Source organism: Protobothrops mucrosquamatus, unplaced genomic scaffold (assembly GCF_001527695.2).
Source record: "Protobothrops mucrosquamatus isolate PMUCROS unplaced genomic scaffold, P.Mucros_1.0 scaffold1697, whole genome shotgun sequence".
NCBI classification, from domain to species: Eukaryota; Metazoa; Chordata; class Lepidosauria; order Squamata; family Viperidae; genus Protobothrops; species Protobothrops mucrosquamatus.
This window is the reverse complement of record NW_015387849.1, coordinates 110,014-130,352: the sequence shown is the minus strand read 5'-3', so window position 1 is coordinate 130,352 and position 20,339 is coordinate 110,014. Positions and strand designations below refer to the sequence as shown.

Genomic DNA, 20,339 nt, shown 5'->3' with positions numbered 1-20,339 from the left:
TTTTTGCGCCCCCAGTTTTTGCGTGCCAGAGGCGGCACCCAGAGGTGCTTTCCTGCCCCCCCCCGAGGGCACCACAATGCTGATGCAGCCCTGGCACTTTGCGATAAATAAGTGGGTTTTGGGTTAGGGTTTGGGCACTCAGTCTCTAAAAGGTTCGCCATCACTGTTCTATCATTACTGTGACAGTTTATAATATGTATCCTTAGAAGGCCAAGTGCCAATGGCACATATGCGACAATTAAGAAAATCCCCATATTTTGTAGTAAATCACTGACGAATGCTTGTCTGGCTTGCATATCAATGTAACTATTGTTTAATATTGTAAGAAATAATAGTATTGGCTGTATTGCCTTAAAAAGAGAAGTAAATAAATGCCTTTCCTTGATTTGTGCACTGAGAACATTCTATCTTGTTGACTGATCTTTTTAATTTCAAAGTCTTACCTAGATATTGATATCATGGTCAGTCTTTCAACACTGCTGAGCTGACAGCGTGTGTGCGTTCAGCCTCTGCTTGCATGCATACATTGTACCTCCGCTCTAGAGAGATGGAATTCTAAGGAAGGATCTGGGGACTTTCTGAATCATAAGCAAATGCATAAGCTATAGCGTTGAATAAAGAAGGTTGCAAGTTACGTCCATTCCATTTTAATTTTTTCTGGAAGAAACTTTATCTGAAACCCTCAGAAAAGATTGTCTTGAGCTTGACAGACCAAAAATCTTTTTTTCAGTATTCTGGGATCTAGGATGTAGGCCACAGCCATATCTAGGGTTGTATTTGAGCTGCAGCGGTCCAAGTTGCTGTTTTTGTTTTAGCAGCTTAAATAGTGCAAAACACATCTGATGTAGGGGATAAATGTTATACTTAAAGTGAGGTGATTTAGGGTTAAGTGTTCATACTGTGGTAATTTTGTGATTTATGGGTTTTAAGATTAGAAAGGGTAATTGATGGAAAGTATGATATAACCTTAGAGAGAAAATGCAGAATATAAATGTATCTATAACTGTTCTCAAGAATACTAGAAGCTGTTTCTTTAAAATTGCTTCTCTTCTCCTTCCTCCCCTCCCCTCTGTTTTCCATTTTCCATATTTCCTTTTCACTTTATTATTACTTCTCTTTATTCTTCTTTAATTCAAAGTTATTACTGTTTTTATTTCTGTTGAAAAACTTCTCCAATAAAAAATGTGTTTTAAAAATGTTCGTAGTGTGGTAGGTAGCATTCAAGCTGTTAACCTCCTTGTTTGCTCGCCACACAATTTGCCATAATTTACTCCATAAGGAGCAAAAATTTATTTCAAGGACATAAAAGATTTACCACTAAGAAAAATATGATTGAAGACACTATTTTCTCATTTTCAGTCGAGAGTGCAGCATTGCGTGTGTTCTGTTGCCAGTGATCACTCAGTGGGACTTCTAAGTTTACGGGAAAAGAAGTGCATCATGTTAGCCTCCCGGCATCTCTTTCCAATTCAAAACATAAAATGGAGACCTTCAGATGACTACCTCGTTGTTGGTTGTACAGATGGGTCTGTATATGTATGGCAAATGGATACTGGTAAGTTATCTATGTGCAAAGAACTTGACAAGGGATTGGTTCCGAATGGGCTGTGGAGAGAATGATTCAATACTACAGTTCAATGTTATATTTAAAAAGGAGTATCATTTCTATATTATTTTTTTCAAAAAAAAGTCTCTCTTCAGAAATACCCCTGCAAACTACCTGTGCTTTTCTAATAAAAGATAAGAGGAAGAATTCAGAAGTATTTTTTCTTCATTCGTCTTAAAACACATATTTCTTGCTTTGCTTTGCTAAATCTAACAAGGCAAGAAATTTCTTCCTAAACTTTAATAGTGTTTTTCTTTTAAACAATGCAGATAGGCCTCGCTTAATGTCGACTTGTTCATTGACCATTCAAAGTTAGGAGCTTGCTGAAAAAAATGGAGTTGCAACAGGTCTTATGACTGTGGCACATGAATTTCAAGCCAATTATGACCTCCCTCTGCCCCCCGCCTCCAGCTGATCTGCATAATTTTCTAAATTAAGCTCACCGTTCTGGCCTTGGGTGAGGAGACGCTGCAGCTCTGGGGCTTTTTACCACACTGTGGCTCTAGGATTGCTTCTGCCGTCACATCCCCACTCCTACTCAACAGTAGCCACCCCCAGGTCCCCCACTCCTCACTGGTCACCAATGCACTCTTGCGCACTCTCACCCAGCCCATAGTGCTTGTGCCACAATTTGCCAGCCACCTGTGTACTTTCAGCACATTCTTCCCTCTGAATTCCTGCTGTGCCTCACTGGCCATCCACACACACTCAGGCACCCTCACCAACTTAATGATCCACAATTGTGACTTAACAGCAGAAATTTTGGTCCCAATTATGATCATTAACCAAGGACTGCCTGTATTCACTGAAGAATTATAGAAGCCTGTTGAGTGGTTAAGGTGCTAGGTTAGAAACTAGGAGACCATGAAATCTCCTTACAGAACTTACAGGAGCATGCCTTTTCTGTCACAGTGGCTATCTTCAGAAACACCCATGACCTCCTAAATCAGATTGGTTGAGAATCAGGAAGTTAAAGACACACTGAGAGGTTTTTGTTGATTGTTTACACTCAACAACCTCTATAGATTTTTTTCTTGCTTGTTAATTTGTGTTTTTTTTAATTGTTTTTATTTTGGTGGCTGCCTACCACAGTTGCTTATGCAAGATGGGTGGCCTTATAAATAGAATTAATGAAATGTTAGAATTCACCAAGAAAATAAATTCCAGTCTTCCATCTATAAACCCACTTCCTTTGAATGCTTTTGTTGAATGGAGTTCTTTAAAGCAAATTGTTTCTGGACATAAGGAAGTTGTTTTGCTCACATTGTAAAGTATGTGTCAACGCTGCAATGATTTTGGCTGAAGCCATTTCCGCTTAGTTTTTGGTTGCCACAGTAATGAGCGGGGGGGGGGATGAGTGATTGTAAGGTTAGACTAAACAATAAATTGTCCTGTGGGAACCAAGGTCATTACTGCCTGGGTTTGGGCGGGCTAAGCTTTCCATTAGAAAGCCCACCAAAGTAGTTTATTGGGGAATGTGATTAATGACATAGTGCTGGGGTGGGAAGTTCAACTTTGTAACATTATAACCTTTGGGAGGGAACTCCAGTCTTGGTTTCACTTTTGACCATGCTGATACATTGTAGCCAATAAATATGTTCTTTAAGGAAACCTCTTGCCTTGGAGCTCTGTTTTTACTAGTCTCATCTATCAGAACCATGACAGTTCGCAGTGGAGTCTGCTCACAGCTAAACTGTTTTTTATCTTTTTAATATTTTTCTTCAGGTGCACTTGACCGATGTGTAATGGGAATAACAGCTGTTGAGATCCTGAATGCTTGTGATGAAGCTGTACCGACTGCAGTTGATTCTCTCAGCCATCCAGCTGTCAACCTAAAGCAGGCCATGACCAGACGTAGCCTCGCTGCACTAAAAAATGTGGCCCATCAGAAACTTCAGACACTTGCTACGAATCTGTTGGCATCCGATTCCTCTGATAAAGTAAGGTCTTAAATTATTCTTTTAAGTAATTGCTGGTTGCATCTCAATACAGTGTAGAAATGCCTCTTCTGTGTGCTAGTGAGAGGACAGTTTTGGTGAAAGTTGCAAAGTGAGGAGGTGAAAAATTCATCCTTCTTTTCCCCTTTAGTCCAACACAGACAATTTTCCATTTCTAGAGCTTTGCTCTTTGACCTAGAATTCCAGGGATTATATTTTTTTACAATCAGGTTCCATTTTCTATGGTCTGAAATCATTTTAAATCCCTTTATAGACTATAATTACCAAACACAATCAAGTAGATTTAAACATACACTCTGTGTATTTCCACACTCATACATTTGTGTTCCTGCATACCCTCAAGTCACAAAATACATGTAGTTTTCTTGGCAACATTTTCTGAAGTAGCTTGCCATTGTTTTCTTTCTAGGGCTAGTGAGACTATCTGGCCCAACATATGCCTAAGTCAGATTAGAACTCAGACTAATCTCTGGCATTCAAAACACACACTTTAAAGAAATAAATTTTGCACCATGCTTAGCTAACTTAAACTTGTTTTTCTAGATTTAGAAAAATGTAATCAGTGTAGCCCCCTGCTTTTCTTGCTCCTTTTCTTTGGAGTTTCCTTTCTAGATATTTCAAAGGCAAAAACTTTTCTCGTTTCACTAGAGAGGTCTTATGTCTTGTGGCTTATGAGAGCAAAATCATGTCACATTCAGGGAGGTCTTCTGAAATTTAGAAAGGAATTACCACTACGTGAAGGCAGGCTGGTTGAACAGAAGCCATCTTGGGAAGAAATAGATCCATTTAACGGTTTTAAATTTTGGCTATAGATTACAAGCTATAGATTGTCAGGAAGAAACTGCAACTCTGTTCGTCTTAAACAAATCTGTGTGTAAACATATTTGGACAAAACTGAACTTTGCAGAGCTTTATATCTAGCTTTTAATATTTTGCTAAAATCAGAACAATGTGGGAAATTTAGAAATATAGCGGATGAAATTTAAAATTCTGAGTTAATGTATTATGTTGCCATTAACATTTCCTCTTCAAAATGAAGTTACTAGTTTTAAAAAAGGTACATAAGAAGTATGATAAAGAATCCAAAATAAATCCACATGTCCCTTTTCCTGTTACTTATATTTTACTGTCTATTGTCCCTTCGCACTCCATAGGTCAGAATTTACCTGCTGTCTGATGAATTTAGATTAGTAAATTGTTTTATGAACTCAATCCTGTCGAGGTTTGCAATTTAAAAAATAAGTTAATGAGTGCAAGAAAATATAAATAGACTTTGAGATATAAATACACTTTAGAGAAAAACACCCTTTATTTATTTTGCTAGTCTTTCAGTTGTCCAGACAATAGAACTACATAGCAGTATGCATTATTTCTTTTATATTTCACTTGTTTCAAACCTCTGGCTTTCAAGAGTCCAGCTTCTGGCTGTCCCAGCCTGCCTAAAGAACCTGAAGAAGCTGGCTATAAATCAGATGGTTTTAAGGGAGTGGAAAGAATCATAAATAAGGCTTGGCCTCTGGCAGAACAAGGCACTGTCAGTACCATGGAGAGCTCACTGTGAAAGATGACAGGTGAAAACATAAGCATAAGCAATGCCCTGCTGGATTGGGCCGTTGGCCATCTAGTCCAACACTCTGTTTTACAGTGGCCAATCAACTGCACAAGGAAGCCAACTTGTCTCCCAGAAGATGGCTTTTGGAGGCAATCACACTGCCAAGAAGACTAAGAGTGATTGATCCCCAATGACTTCCAATGAATTGGTCTTTTTTTGAAGCCAGCCAAGCTAGTATCCCTCACTACATGTCTTAGTAGCAAATTCCAAAGTTTAATGACACATTGTATATAAAAAAATCTTACATAACCTAGTTTGTCCTTCCTTCGGTTTAAAGAGACTGGCCTTTTCTGAAGTTTCAGTCTGCTGTGTCATTGAGGGCCTCCATGTCTGTGGTGGTTTATTCTCAGAATTGGGGCTATTGGATAAGGAAGAAGGGCAATATCCTCAGATTGAACAGCAGAAGAAAAAGGACATTTGTTGAAATTTGGTCTGGAGTTCATCATATTCAGAGTTTTCTCCAGGAGCTGTCTTCTTGATTCTGAAGACATAACACCATTTTGCTCCTTTACAAATATTTAATTGCTTTGCCTGTAGGGGCTGAGACTGTGTTGCAGCAGTGGGTATTAAGCATTACTCAAACTTAAGAGCATCATTAAATTACTAGCATCTTAAATAATTGACTTGGTTCAGCAGTTGGTTTGACCTAAGCTTCTTATCAAAATATTGAATTAAATTGTAATTATTCCATTGCAGTTGATCCTTCCTTTCTTTGGATGCAGTAAAGGGTATCTTTTGTGTTCCAGTAGAAATCTTTAAGCAGTCTCAATATCACTGAGAATACCTTTTCCTTTCAGATTTTCCATTTTGGTATTGTTAGACTTCTGTATAAGCAGTAGGCTACTTTCAGCAGATTTTGTTTTTCACATGAGAGGTTCTGTTAATTCAGTTAATTTGTTCAATTTGGACTGTCTGGTTCTAAATTACACTGAGTGGCCCACACTGTAACAAAAAAACCACCACAAGATGGTGATTCCAACCAACATTAAAACTCATGAAGGTTTTTTACAAACACCCTAATCCAGGGCTTGTAATAACAGCCAAATCTTCAAGGCCCTCCAGAGCATTATCAGGGTGGAAACTACCCAGATTGCAGTGGGGAACTTCATTTCAGAAGACAGGCACTAAGCAGTTTAACCTTCTGAATCTCAAAATATGACTCTCTTTAATTGAAGGGACCTCAAGCATACCAACCCTGTCAGTTCATATTGGCTGGATAGTCATTATGGTTCCTCAAATAACCATGATATGGTATGGCCTGGCCTATGCCATATAGGCCTTTATAGGTCATAAGTAGCACCCTGAATCACACCTGGAAGCATACACCTTCTGGAACAGAGCTGTCACATAGATTAACAAAAACACACTCATCATTGTCCACACTGCTGCATTCTGGACCAGCTGAAACTTCTGAGAGGTGTTCAAGGTCAGCCCTATATAGACTGCATGATAGTAGGTTGAACTGTGATGCAACTAGAGGATGAATAACAATCTGAGAGGTCTCACAATTCAGAAAAGGGCACACACACACCTCCCCGGAACATCAGATGAAGCTGTGCAAAAGCATTCTTGGACATAGATACCACCTGCTCATCAAGCAGGAGCTGCCAATCCAAGAAATCCCCCAGATTGTACACCTCCTTGAGGGGGGAAGTGCAACCCATCCAATCTCCCCTCCTTCCACCGCGCCCTCAAGACATGGCTATTTAAGTTAGCAGGACTGGCCTAAGGGTTATTTTAATTTGGTTTTAATTTTTTTTTTTTCGAACTTTCGGCCTTAGAATAATATTTCATTTTAATTAATATTTTAAATTTTGTATTTTTGTATTCAAGTATTTGTTTTAAATGGCTGTAAGCCGCCCTGAGTCCGCAGGGAGAAGGGCGGGGTAGAAATACAAGAAATAAATAAATAAATAAAATCCAAGTTGGAATCTCCCCAAATCTAGGGAGCCCTAACAACCATAGCCATTGGGTCTTAGTAGGATTAAACTGAAGGTGTCTCAAAGGTGCTTTTTCAAAAGGCAATCGGACTCTTCTTTCCTGGAGGAAGACGTTTTACTTTTCATCCAAGTAGCTTGATCGGAACCGATGAAGCTTCTTGGTGGAGAAGCGAAATGTCTTCCTCAAGGAAAAAAAACAGTCCCAGTTGCCTTTTGAAAAAGCACCTTGGAGATAACCATGACCTGGATGACTGAGAATGTAGCAGACTCTTCATTTAAAAAACTGAGCTGAAATTCAGCATGTGATCAATGATTCTGCTGTCATGCTGAATTTAGAACAGAGTGCATTCTCAGCTTCTGTGTCTGCTTTGTGACTCTTAAGGTTGTGAAAAAGGCTTTCAAGCAAAGCTTGAGAACATCCCATACATAGGCTTTCTCAAGGAGACGTTTCACTATATTTAACGGCCTCAGAATTCTGTTTTGATCAATTCTCACTGGATAACAATGATTCATTATAGATTACCATACCATAGATATGTAGTTATCTATGGTATAACTGTAGTTATCAAGCAATCTGCAGTTCCTCATTATATAAATTTCAGTGAACAAGTACTTCAGATTTGTATAGCATAATATGATGGTGTTTTGATTATTACTTTGGCAGAAGGCTTTAGGAACTGAGATCATCAGATATCAAGTATAATTAATTAGAAGTTCCGTGTTCTTCAGAACAAAGAGTTACTTTGCTTTTTAACAGCAAGACAGTAGAGGGCATTAGAGATCTACTTTTTGTTAGATTCATAGTTTTAGAGATTTTAGACATTTTATATAGATTTTTTATTTGCAAACCCCTCCACACACCTGGTTACTGTATATAGATTTTAGCCAGGTTTAAAATCAATGAAATCCACCTGTGTAAAGCTGGGAAACAGGATTGCTAGTAAGCCGTAACATTACTATTTTTCTATTACACATCCTCGGATCTTTTCCCCCAGAAGCTTAAAACTGAAAAACTGAAATGTCAGAATAAAGCCAAAAATCAACTTCTTATCCCTTTCTAATAATGTAAAATTCTAAAAGGAAGCCGAATTCAAGTGGGGTGCAATATTTAATATTATAGATGCTTAAGAAATTACTTGTGTAAATCACCATTGAGGATGTAAAATCCTATATACTATAAATGGCTTTCATTTTTAATTTTATTTTCTTTTCTTTTATGTTTTTATGCATTTTAATTCAGTTATTTCAATTTTCCATAAAGGTTTCATTGGTTGAAGCTGCTTTCATAGGGAATTGGAGGTGGGGTGTTAGAGGCATCCTCAGTTCTGCTCTGGAGTGATTCCAAATATTCTGTAACAGACTGAGAAAATCCAGACATGGTAGGAAGGTGTGCATCCCACCAGGGAAGTGGATCCCAGCTATCTATGTCTGAAGATTTGAATTCTGGGTGGCTTACTATTAAAACAACCAAACACAACATTAAAATAACAAATATTAGCACTAAAATTGATTTTTTATCTCAGTGCCTGGAGGCTATGGTAAGCTAGATAAGAATGAACAGGCTTCAACTCAACCCTAGGCAGGTGGACTGGCTTTGAGTATTAGGGCATCCTGGATTTGATGATTTTTCCACTCTTCATGCTGGATGGGGTTGCATTATTCCAGACAGAATGGGTGCACAGTTTTGAAGGTTCTTCTTGATGCATAGCTCCTGAAAGAAGAATAAGGGGATGCTATGACTGGAGGTTGTACCAATTATGTCCCTTCCTGGATCAGAAGACATTACACATAGTTGTTCATGGTTCAGTCACATCCCAAGTGGATTACTGCAATACTCTCTATATGATACTTGCCTCTGAAGAACATCTGGACTTTCAGTTAGTCCACAATGCAGTGGAATGGACAAGTATGGATGTGTAGTATTATGCCCCTGTTACTGGCTCTCAGGTGCGATTCAAAGTTCTGGTTAATATTTATAAAGTTCTGGATAGCGTGGGCCCAAATTTTCAAGGAACAGCCTTATTCCCATTGTTTTCACTCTCCTGATTAATTTGGTCATGAGGGCGTCTTCCGAGTCCTGTCAATCAGGATTGTCATCTGCCACAATCCAGAAAGTATGCCTTTTCTGTGAACACCTTACCACCTAGCTTTGGCTGGCTGTTATTTTCAACATGTCCATCTTTTGGAAAGCCTTGAAGACCTGATTATTTCCCCAGACACGGGCCCAGGAGAATAACTGAGCTGGTAAAAAGTGTTTTCAGTAGTCACTTTTTGTTACCTTTCCTGATTGTAGGTGCTAATTTTCAAAGGATGCCTTGAAAGTACAAAGTTATTATACATTATAGTTGTCAGTAGTGTCTTCTATTCTTACAGAATGTAAGATACCCAACCCCAGCCCAATACATAGATAATTATTTGAGGAAAAGAAATCTGATCTTTCAGATTTCCCAGTCATTCAAGTCATGGTTGTCACAAAGATTTTTTTTTCAAACTTTCTTTGTTTTTTTGCTTGAAGACGTTTCGCTTCTCATCCAAGAAGCTTCTTCAGTTCTGACTGAATGGCAGAGAATGGAAGGATTTATATTTACATTCCAATATAAATCCTTCCATTCTCCACCATTCAGTCAGAACCGAAGAAGCTTCTTGGATGAGAAGCAAAGTGTTTTCAAACAAAAAAAACCAAAAAAACAAAGAAAGTCCAGCTGTCTTTTGAAAAAAAAAACCTTTGGGACATCTGATCTTTCAGTTAGGTCCGTAGTGGCGAACCTATGGCACGGGTGCCAGAGGCGGCACTCAGAGCCCTCTCTGTGGGCACGTGCACCGTCACCCCAGTCCTAGGCCTTCAGCTGGGTTTTAGAAAACCTTTTCGCTTTAGGCCTCCGCCGCCGTGTGCAAAAAAAAAAGAAAGGTTCAATCAGTCAAAAAAGATCTTGCAAAATTGGAATTGATTGATTGAACTTTTTAGTCCCACCCTGTCTGCCGTTACCACCGCAGCCACGCCCACCCAATGGGCCACGCCCAGCCAATGGGCCACACCCACCCGGCACTTGACGATGCATAAGTGGGTTTTGGGTTGCAGTTTGGGCACTCGGTCTCTAAAAGATTCGCCATCACTGAGTTAGGTGATTTTTTTTTTCATCAGTTCTAACTCCTGATAATTCCCTGCCCTTTTCTTTGCAAGATTTTAGAAGTGGTTTGTCCTTGCTTCTTTTTTAGGGCTGAGAAAGAGTGACTAGTCCAAACTCACCCAACTGGCTTTGCACCTAAGGCAGGACCAGATCACACCCCCAACAACATTGGTAGGGCAAGCTATTGTATATAAACAGGCAGCAAACCCCACATTCACTAGCGCTAATGATATTATCTAGCCTGTAATGAGACATCTGCAAGCAAACAACCAAACTTAAGAGAGCACAAAAAATAGATAAAGATCTGCAGGATGCTTTATTTTCAGTAGAATATTTATTATTACTTTATAAGCTAACAAAACTGGCATTCTAGTTCTTATATATTTTTTAAAAAGCATGAAGAAAGTAATGTCCAAGACTTGTTTTAAAAATACATACATACATACATACAGTGCTTTTTTTGTAAAAAAAAAAAAAAAAGGTGCCAGAACTCACACATGTCATACAACCCGCCTTGCCTACTCTACAAGGTTCCATCCAAAAAAGGTGCCGGAACTCCGTTCTGGGCGTTCTATGACAAAGCCCTGCATACATACATACATACACACACACACACACTCACACATATACTGTTTCAAAACATTCTCAGTATTGACCGCTTAGTGATACCTATGTTTAAAATAGGTTCATAATATTAATTTTGCGTTTTTCAAACATTACAACTGTATGGGGTTATTTATTTATTTAGCGTATGGCAACTGTATTGGGCGTTCCTGTCCAAGATATTTACACTGTACAGTATAATGTACAAACCCGTAAACAGAAAAGCATACCAGAGATAATTGTCTTTTGTGTTTTGTTAAAGGGAAACTTGCCAAAATATTCGCACAACTCTCTGATGGTTCAAGCCCTGAAGACTAACTTAACAGACCCAGATGTCCATATTCTCTTCTTTGATGTGGAAGCTCTGATTATTCAGTTACTAACTGAGGAAGCCTCCAGGCCTAACACAGCCCTTATTTCCCCTGAGAATTTACAGAAAGCATCTGGCAGCTCTGACAAAGGAAGTCCCTTCCTGGCTGGCAAACGAGCCGCAGTTTTGCTTCAGCAGGTCAAAGAAACTGTCAAAGAAACAATCAAAGAAAACATAAAAGAACGTCTTTTTGATGACGATGACGAGGATGAGGAAGCCAGACAAAGAAGAGAGGACGGTGACCCCGAATATCGGTCTAGCAAATCAAAGCCGTTAACTCTCTTAGAATATAACCTAACCATGGACACAGCCAAGCTGTTTATGTCATGCCTTCACGCTTGGGGCTTGAACAATGTTCTAGATGAACTTTGCAGTGAGCGTCTGGGGATGTTGCGGCCTCACCGTTCTGTCTCTTTTGGCTTGCTTTCAAGAGGCGGCCACATGTCTTTGATGCTCCCCGGGTATCATGAGCCTATAGACAAGGTACCCTCTAGTGATACGGACATAGAATTTCTCACAGGGCGACACATCAGGGGTACGTACGGCATTTCACGTGCGGTAACGACTCAGCACCTCCTCTCCATCATCTCCCTGGCAAACACCTTGATGAGCATGACCAATGCAACTTTTATTGGAGAGCATATGAAAAAGGGGCCAGCCAGGTACCTTTAACAACTTCATTTACTTGTTTTGCATCTCTTGTTTCCTCTCCCTTCTCCCAGAATTCCATACGACATTGCAGCCTTGATTTAGCAGTCCATAATGCAACGGACAAAATTCCCATCTTCTGCAGGAATGAGTGTAGAATAATGCCAATATTGCCATATAATTTATTTGTATAGTCATGCCATGATGGCATCATTTGTGTCATGATATTGCTGTGGGTGTCTGGTTGAACAATTGGGAGTAATGGACGCCTCCCTCTCATGGATCTGTCCACTAAATTGAGGTTACATTGTACATATTTGTATTTGCCGGAGATCATAATCCCATAGTCATATTTGTTTAATTTTGTTAAATTATTTGTTGAATTGAAACAAAGATATGAATACAGAACTAGCAATTAAAGTTTGGATTTAAGTGATACCAGACTTGGGCAGGAAGGGATAGCAATTTCCACTGGGGGGGGGGTATTTATTGCAAAAAAACTTTACCCAAAATAATGGTAAATTCGGAGATCTAAGACTCTTGTTCAGGTAAGTCTTATTTATTTAATGTCTTATTTGTTAATTCGTTTCCTATCTTACTCTATATTTTATATTACGCTATTGTCTTATCTTGTATGCCCTATCTCAGTGATGGCGAACCTTTTAGAGACCGAGTGCCCAAAAACTGGCCCTGCCCCACTCTGCCCCCTGCCCTGCCCCCATTCCGCCCCCACCCCGCCTGCCCATAGGGCCACTCACCAGCTCCCGGGCCCGCCACAGATAGCCCAGCAGCGCCATGGCGGCCACACCTTCTGCCCGCGCCCCGCAGCATCAACTGTGCACAATGGGACGTGAGGGCAGAGTCTTGTCTACTCTATCTGGCTGCCATGTCCTTGGCTGCACTGCTCCGTGTGGGCCATGCTCAGGGGCGACTCTCCTCCAGGGGGGCTGCTGGTGAGGGGGTCGCGGGGGAGGCAAGTCTGGGGCAACGGCATGTGTGCCCACAGAGAGGGCTCCGAGTGCCGCCTCTGGCACCTGTGCCATAGGTTCGCCACCACTGCCCTATCTTGTACTATATTTCATCTTTAATCTTATTCATACAATTTCATCCTGCCCTTCCCAGCCAACCCTGTTGAAAGCCACTTGTCTGTACCATCGGCTTGCTGCTCTCAGGTGTTCTTTGTAGTGCTTTGTCTTGCTCTCAAAGCTGCTGCTTTCCAGCACTCTGGAGTTCTGCATTCTGCTTCCACTTCTTGGCCCTGCCTGGCAAAATTCCTTGGCTGACAGAGTCCTCAGCAGGCCCCTTCTGCCAGTGTGGGTGGGGTGAGCTAGTCCCATCGGGCTGAGCTGGTTCCTCAGATAGCCTGAAGGACTGTAAAAGTTATAACACCCTTGATAATACCTTGAATTGAATCCAGGAGTAAAGTGGCAGCTTCTTAGGGGCTGCAAGAACTGCCCATGTTGCTGCATTCTGCACCAGCTGAACCTTCTGGATACTCTTCAAGGGTAGCCCAATGTAGAGCACTTTGCAGTAGTCCAGGCATGAGATGACCAGGAATGACTGAGCACAGGGACTCCCAATCCAGGAAGAGGAGCAATTGGCACACAGTATGTAGTTATGCTCTCCTAGCCACAATTGCCAGCTGCTCGTGGAGCAGGAGTCATGAGTCCAGGAGAACCCCTAGATTGTGCACCGGGTTTGTCTGGGCTAGTGCAACCCCATCGAGAATTAAAGATGTTAAAGTCACACAACCGGAAGTCCCCTGCACCCAAAGGCCACTCTAATGTTAAATAGTCATTAACGAGAGCCTTCATAAGAACCACGGCAAGATTCTTCATCTGCCTGAGTCACAGGGAAGGGCAAAAGAAATTCTGAAAGAGAGTTAGTATTTTCCAGAACAAATGAAGATTTGGAGAAAACAAATGGGATAGAAGATCAAAAGGGTGGGGGAAGTACTGCAGATCAGTGTAGGTAAGGTGGAAGTTTCTAAGATGTCTTTTTAAGATACCCGACTCAAATATGAAAGTATATACCAGTGGTTCTCAACCTGTGGGTCGGGACCCCATTTGGGGTCGATCAACCATTTCATGGGGGTCGCCAAGCAAGGCTGTCTGCTATTTTTTTTTGTCCGCCATTTTTTTTGTCCGCCATTTTTTCCCCCTTTTCCGGCAGGCTGGGCCAGCTGGTGGTCGGCCTGCTCCATCTCTGCCGCTTGCCAGCTACGGCTCGGCCGGCGCAGGGGGCAGAACCATGCATGCGTGGCGCTCCCGGGCAGGGAAAGTCCTCGACTTACGACCGGTTGGGTAGTCCTCGACTTACGACCGGTTTAGTCGTCGACTTACGACCGGTTTAGTCCTCGACTTACGACCAGTTTAGTCCTTGACTTACGACCGGTTGGGGTCGCGCCATTAAAAAGGTTGAGAACCACTGGTATATACAGTCTCCTTTATGTGCTTAGTTATAAATCCACAACTATTTTATTTGTAGGCCACCTAGACCAGGAACTCCTGACCTCGGAAGAGTGAAGACTTCTACTCCAATCGCTAGTCCAACAGCACAAGGACTGATTAAACAAGGTAATGACCATCAGGCTTTTGATCATTTGTAAACAACTCAGCTGTAGTTAGATCTTGTTTTCATCTTTTCAGCTCTGAAATACAAGCATTTTATTGAACTTGGATTAGAGTTTAGACCGCTTTTGCAAAACCTGAAATGGAAAACACGTTGCTTTTGGCAATGGGACTGAGTTGAAATCTTTGATAATTGAGAGAAATTGCTAATATCCCTGAAAGCGAAGTCTTCTTTTTGTATACAATATTTGAACCCATAAATATTTTTTTTTAAAAAAACTGACCATGTTCACTTTCAGGAATTTTACTTCCTATCCAACTTTATGTTGCATTCATCCATCATTCTCTTTCAATGCCTAATAGGAAGTATGAATTTGAAAATATTTTCTGTTGCATTTTAGAAGTAGATTCAGCTTGTTTTGGGGTGAAGCTGGCAGGTGACAGCTTAATTTATCACAGATTGCAATTCAGTTGATATTTGACACATCTGGTGGAAAAATAGCAACTGCCTTGGTCTGATTTTTGCTAAAGATTTGTTCCATTTTTATGTTTATTGAAGTAATTACAGTTCCTTTTAATCCAGTAGTAACCTTAAGGGAGAAAATATTAGATTTAAAATGTTCTCTTCCCTTTGACTTTTTTTTGGGCCTCACAACTTTCAGTTTCATTGCTCTCATTTTCCCCAACAAGAATAGAATAGAATAGAATAGAATAGAATAGAATAGAATAGAATATTCTTTATTGGCCAAGTGTGATCGGACACACAAGGGATTTGTCTCTGGAAGCTCTCAATACAAGTACGAATAAAGTAAGTAAAGGACAAATGATTGAGTTTGTTCATCATTCCTATACAATATAGAATCTTTATCCCCATTACCAGGCCCTTTTTTTCTAACCAAAGTTAACCCCTTTCAGTTGGCAGGTGTCTATTTCTCCGAAAAAGAGAAATTGGTTATTTAATAATTTTGCAAGTGATGTTAGTACTAATCCCGATGCAGAGAATATAAAAAAATGCAGTTCCATTACTTTGCTGCTGTTATGTTTACATGTCTTTTCATTTCTTCATTTTTATTGTTGTAAGCTGCCTAGATTAGCCCCATGGCGAGATAGGCAGCAAATAAATTTAACAAACAAACAAACAAATAAATAGAAAAACCAGCAACTTTACTTGTATTTGTTAAATTTGTATTCCAACTGCCTTCTACTCAGAGGCAATTGTGTTTTCATGCCAGGGAAGTTGATAAATTGCACATGTAACTAGTTAATAAAAAGTTTATCATTCTTTGTGTATCTGTATGATAGCGTGTGCTCTAGACAGAGGGACCTCTGCTGGCTCTTTTTACCTTTCTTTTTTCATTATGCTTCCTCAATTTGAAATACTAAACAGTACAAAGGAAGCAAACTAGGTATCTGTGATTTTCTATTTCCTTTTTTTTTCTTCCTGAAATATATTAAGGCTTCTGAAATAGTTTTATCCTACAGTCAGTTTAAAAGCTGACTCAATTGAAAGCTTTATTTTACTTATTTTGCTTTTAGTGGATAGAATAATTCAGTGTAAAGTAAATGTGATACAAGTACCTGAAAAACAGGGACATAATTTCGGTGGCATGTTTTGTAAAATTGCCCACAATGGGGGGTATATTTTAAATGAAGCTATTAGAGTGGTTTTATACACACACACATGCACATATATATATAAAATCTCATCTCTAACATCACTTACTGGGAATTCATAAGCTATACTGTTACGCTTCTGGTTAATTGCTTGTTCTCCAATCTAATAATAATAAAAAAAATCAAGGACATTAACATTATTTTTGGTAAAAAAATAATAGTAAGAAAATAGCACTGCCATATATTTCTCTCAGTTTGTATCTTTAAAAAATAAAAGTGTCCCAGATGACACGTTCAACTTAAATGTTTCTTAATCATCTCTCTATTACTCGGTATTGCCTTTGTGATATATATACTATTTTGCTGGCTTTGTTACTTGTACCGCATTTAAGACACGGTGAACAGAGCCTGCATGTAATCGATTCAAGCAGTGATTATTTTCAGGTTGCTGGAGAGTCCAATGCTGCTGCCCTGCTGTACAAAGCCAGCTGTTGTTGTTTTCAGTTGCATTGATTGGTATAAACAGTGACAGCCAGAGAGGTTGTTTTCTTTCCCCACTCGGATCACAAAAAAGCAAACCTTAAATATTGCACAGTAAACTTTCAATCTGGAACTCATGTGCATATTTGGGGAAGATCTTTGCATTTATCCGTCTGAATCCTCTTACCAGCCCTGGTGGACTCTTTTTTTTTTTCCCCTTCTTTACATGAAGTGCATTTAGCTGGTTTGCGCATGCCACCGTGATGCATTTGTGTGGAAATCATACAAGCAGCAATTTTGATGCAGATGTCTTAGAGTAACAAAAGTAGTTCACTGCATGAAAACCAAACATACAATGCAGGAAACAATACGTAATCTGTTCTGGAGCCTGAGCCTATTGTCATTCTGGAATGGAATAAAGGAGAGGGATTAATTTGAAGATGCTTGTGCATGGCATATGGTAATTCTCTGCAAGAAGGAAGTGTCAGCGAGCGACCTCTAAATCTTAACATTGACCTCTGGTTGTAGAATGGTGTGTGCCATAAGGTCTGCCTGCCCTTTTATATGATAATTTGATTCATGAAGCATTAGTGAAGCTATAAAGTTTATGGCTGCCTTTAGACTGCCTTCTCGTTTAAAAAAAAAAAATTAAGAACCCCCTCCACAATTCGCAAAATGTCCATCATAAAATTAAGGAAGTTTTAATTTCGCAAAAGCTATTTTTTTTTAATCATCAGTTTTTAAAGACGTGAATTACCTGGTCCTGAAGAGATTAGTTTTCAGAATGTTTAATTTGTCTTGCTCTCCAACCAATTCTGAAAAGCCACCATTCAAAACTGTGCTGGTTTTGAAGTGGTCATAATATGAATAACTACTAATATCTGGCTTGTTAAAATAATAGTTCTGTGCGAAGGACCTACGCTAGTCATAGTGAGATGTATTTTCTGTCAGTATGCACAGGTTCACACATTACACTAACTAAGCCATACTGTGCCTTGGATGGCTGAGTGGTTGTGTGAACTTACCAGTGTGATTTGTCAGTTAAAACAGGCTACATGTTTGGGGGATAATTAAGGAAGCACCAGAAACGATGGTTTTGCAGAGTTTGAGAAAACATAGCGTACATATCAACAGAAATAGGTTTTTTTTCCTTTTTCTTTTTGAGGTCAAAGGGTCTTTACTCTCTTCATTTGCCTGTCTTTAGTAGTTTTAAACCTGTTCTAGGATTTGTTCTGCATCTATTGATTATTTTTTTTTAATGCGAACCCTTTGAATAGTTGGAAAACAGGCAACTGTTGTCCATTTTGGACAAAAGGGTTCTCTGCAACCTATTTCCCCTCCCCGCCCCAAAAAAACTCAAACCAGATTGGAAGTCTCAAAATGCCTTGGGACTTCCATGTGCCCATCCTAATGGATGGCTAAAGTTAAGCCATACAATTGTTTACTCAATAAGTCATTGTTAAACAAACCACAGCTTAGATGAGTCTGTGGAACAAATGCCCTTGCAACCTCTGAATTCAGATCTGGCAGAGGGTGTCTGCGAATCACATTCTGGGGCACTCAAGTAACTAGCTAATTTATAAGTGACTTATTTTTTTTCTCCTGGATACATTTCTCAAAATGGTTCTTTTATAGTGTTTCAGTTAATATAGAGATTTGGTTTTACTCTGTTCTTTAATAATACTAACCAATTTTGTTTTCATTTCTTGGAAATATCTCTCTTCATTTTCCTCTTTATTTCTTCTTTCCTACTCAAGTTGCTCCTGCTGTTTCTGCTAGTACTGAAGCTGATCACTCTGGTTCTGGCCCTGCTCCTCCTTTACATTCCTGTTTCTTAGTAAATGAAGGTATTCTGACCACTGTTCTTTCTACTTTGCCTTTTCTTTTCTTTTGTCTCACTTGCTCTCTGGTTGTGTTGTATGCCTCTCTTAACAGATGCTTTCTCCAAGCAATTTAAATTCACTTAGCAACTTTTATTTAAAACTAATCAATTCATTTACTTAGCAATCTTTATACTTCATTTAGTTTGTTAAAACTAATTCATTTTTTTTCTGCCTTTGCAGGCTGACCATGTCTTTTTAAAATGCAGCACTGGGTATTAGATTATGAGATTGCAGAGATATTAAAGTTTCACCAGAAGGGAATATTGTAGCTCAGAGTTGAACTGTGGGTTTTTGGTACTTTCTGAGCTAGGTTATTTTCTTGCAGATGTTTCATTATCAAACTAGGTAACTGAGACACTGATGACATTGCCTAGTTGGGTAATGAAACATCTGCAAGAAAACAACAAAGTTCAGAGACCATAATATTTTAAAGAAAATTTCTAGGGTTGATTGATGATATGGCATAGTAAACTGAGAAGCAGATATGTATGAATGGTTTTAGAAAAAACTTTGCATTCTGCAAGTCTGTTTCAGAGTTACATTTAACCAATATATACTGATTAAATAAAAATTTAAAGTGTGGTGTTTCAACAAATAAAAACTTCACTTTGTCAGGATTAGTGGAATCAAATTGATTCTAAAAGAAGGTGTATTGGTTTTAAATGTTTTGTAACACGCACACTGTGTGTGTATGTGTGTATGTGTTGGCATGTAGATTGCTTCCAATTGTATCTGTCTCCCAATGGAATGGATTTTAAGGAGTACCTCCCAGAACAGATTGGGAAGACTGAAATTGACATAAAGAAACAGGATGCTGCATGTCACCCTATAACAGCGTGTCTCAACCTTATCAATCTTAAGATGTGTAGACCAACTCCCAGAATTCAGAGTGCCTGGGGAATTCTGGTTGTTGAAGTCCATACATCTTAAGATTGATAAGGTTGGGACATGCTGTTATAGAGTGACATGCAGCATCCTGTTTCTTTACCTCAATATGGTGTATTGACTGATTTTCAATTATTTATGTAAATTATTCTTATTTAGAATATAATCATTTTACCAAATAATAAAGATGGGTTTTACAATTTAGGGCCATATTATATTTTTCACTTTCTTGTCATGCCAAGAATGATTTAGTTAAGCTACTGTTAGATCCAAGCTTTCCTCTAATCAGCAGCAGTCCAGTCGCCCTCTGGAATAATTACAGAATCTGTTATGAAGTAGAGTTGAATGGACACCCTTATAGTTTTGGGGTAACATCTCTCAGTTTTACTAGGATAAGAGAGTTTTCTCAGAAATGTCTAAGCCAGGGGTTTCAAATTTAAATAATTACAAGTGTTGCATGAGTTAATAATTAAATGTCAATCTATAATCTGTAGCCCTACAAATGTTGCACAGTTGTAACTCTCAACAGCCCAAGTCTGGCCAAGTGATACACCATCAGAAGAGCAGATGGTCTACTATAGACAGAAGTTTTTCAAACAGAAGCTTCAGTTTTTCAGAACAAGCATTGCTCGCTCTCTTTTCCCCCACCCCCTGTCCTTTCACAGTTAGGATTGACACAGCTCATTGCTTGTCTATGCTTAGCTCTGAAGGCCCCAAAGAAACACTTTCTACGTTCTTCCTCAAAGGAATCTTATTGCCCTCTTCCACAGAAAATCTCCAAGTTACATCAGGATCCCTTTAACAATGACATGGGTCAAGGCTGAGAAAAGATTGTTTGACTTCCTTCCTTCCTTCCTTCCTTCCTTCCTTCCTTCCTTCCTTCCTTCCTTCCTTCCTTCCTTCCTTCCTTCCTTCCTTCCTTCCTTCCTCCCTCCCTCCCTCCCTCCCTCCCTCCCCTTCTCAGTCTTTTTTCCTTTTCTCTCTCTTCACTTTTTTCACTCTTTCACAGATGCCCCCTTCCCTCAAATCCAAGTTGTCAAGA

The 20,339-nt window shown here is 39.5% G+C and overlaps 1 protein-coding gene across 1 annotated transcript in view; it reads left to right on the top strand.

The window, feature by feature from the left end:
- Positions 1–1,359: 1,359 nt before the first annotated feature.
- LOC107293682 (WD repeat-containing protein 7) overlaps positions 1,360–20,339 on the top strand; it is a gene marked incomplete at its 5' end in the record, with an annotated part of 24,261 nt that continues 5,281 nt past the window's right edge. Inside the window, 4 exons of the mRNA XM_015822845.1 lie at positions 1,360–1,555; positions 3,332–3,546; positions 11,110–11,879; positions 14,353–14,441. Of these exons, the coding sequence (XP_015678331.1) occupies positions 1,360–1,555; positions 3,332–3,546; positions 11,110–11,879; positions 14,353–14,441 (1,270 nt within the window). The remainder of the gene's footprint in view (positions 1,556–3,331; positions 3,547–11,109; positions 11,880–14,352; positions 14,442–20,339) is intronic.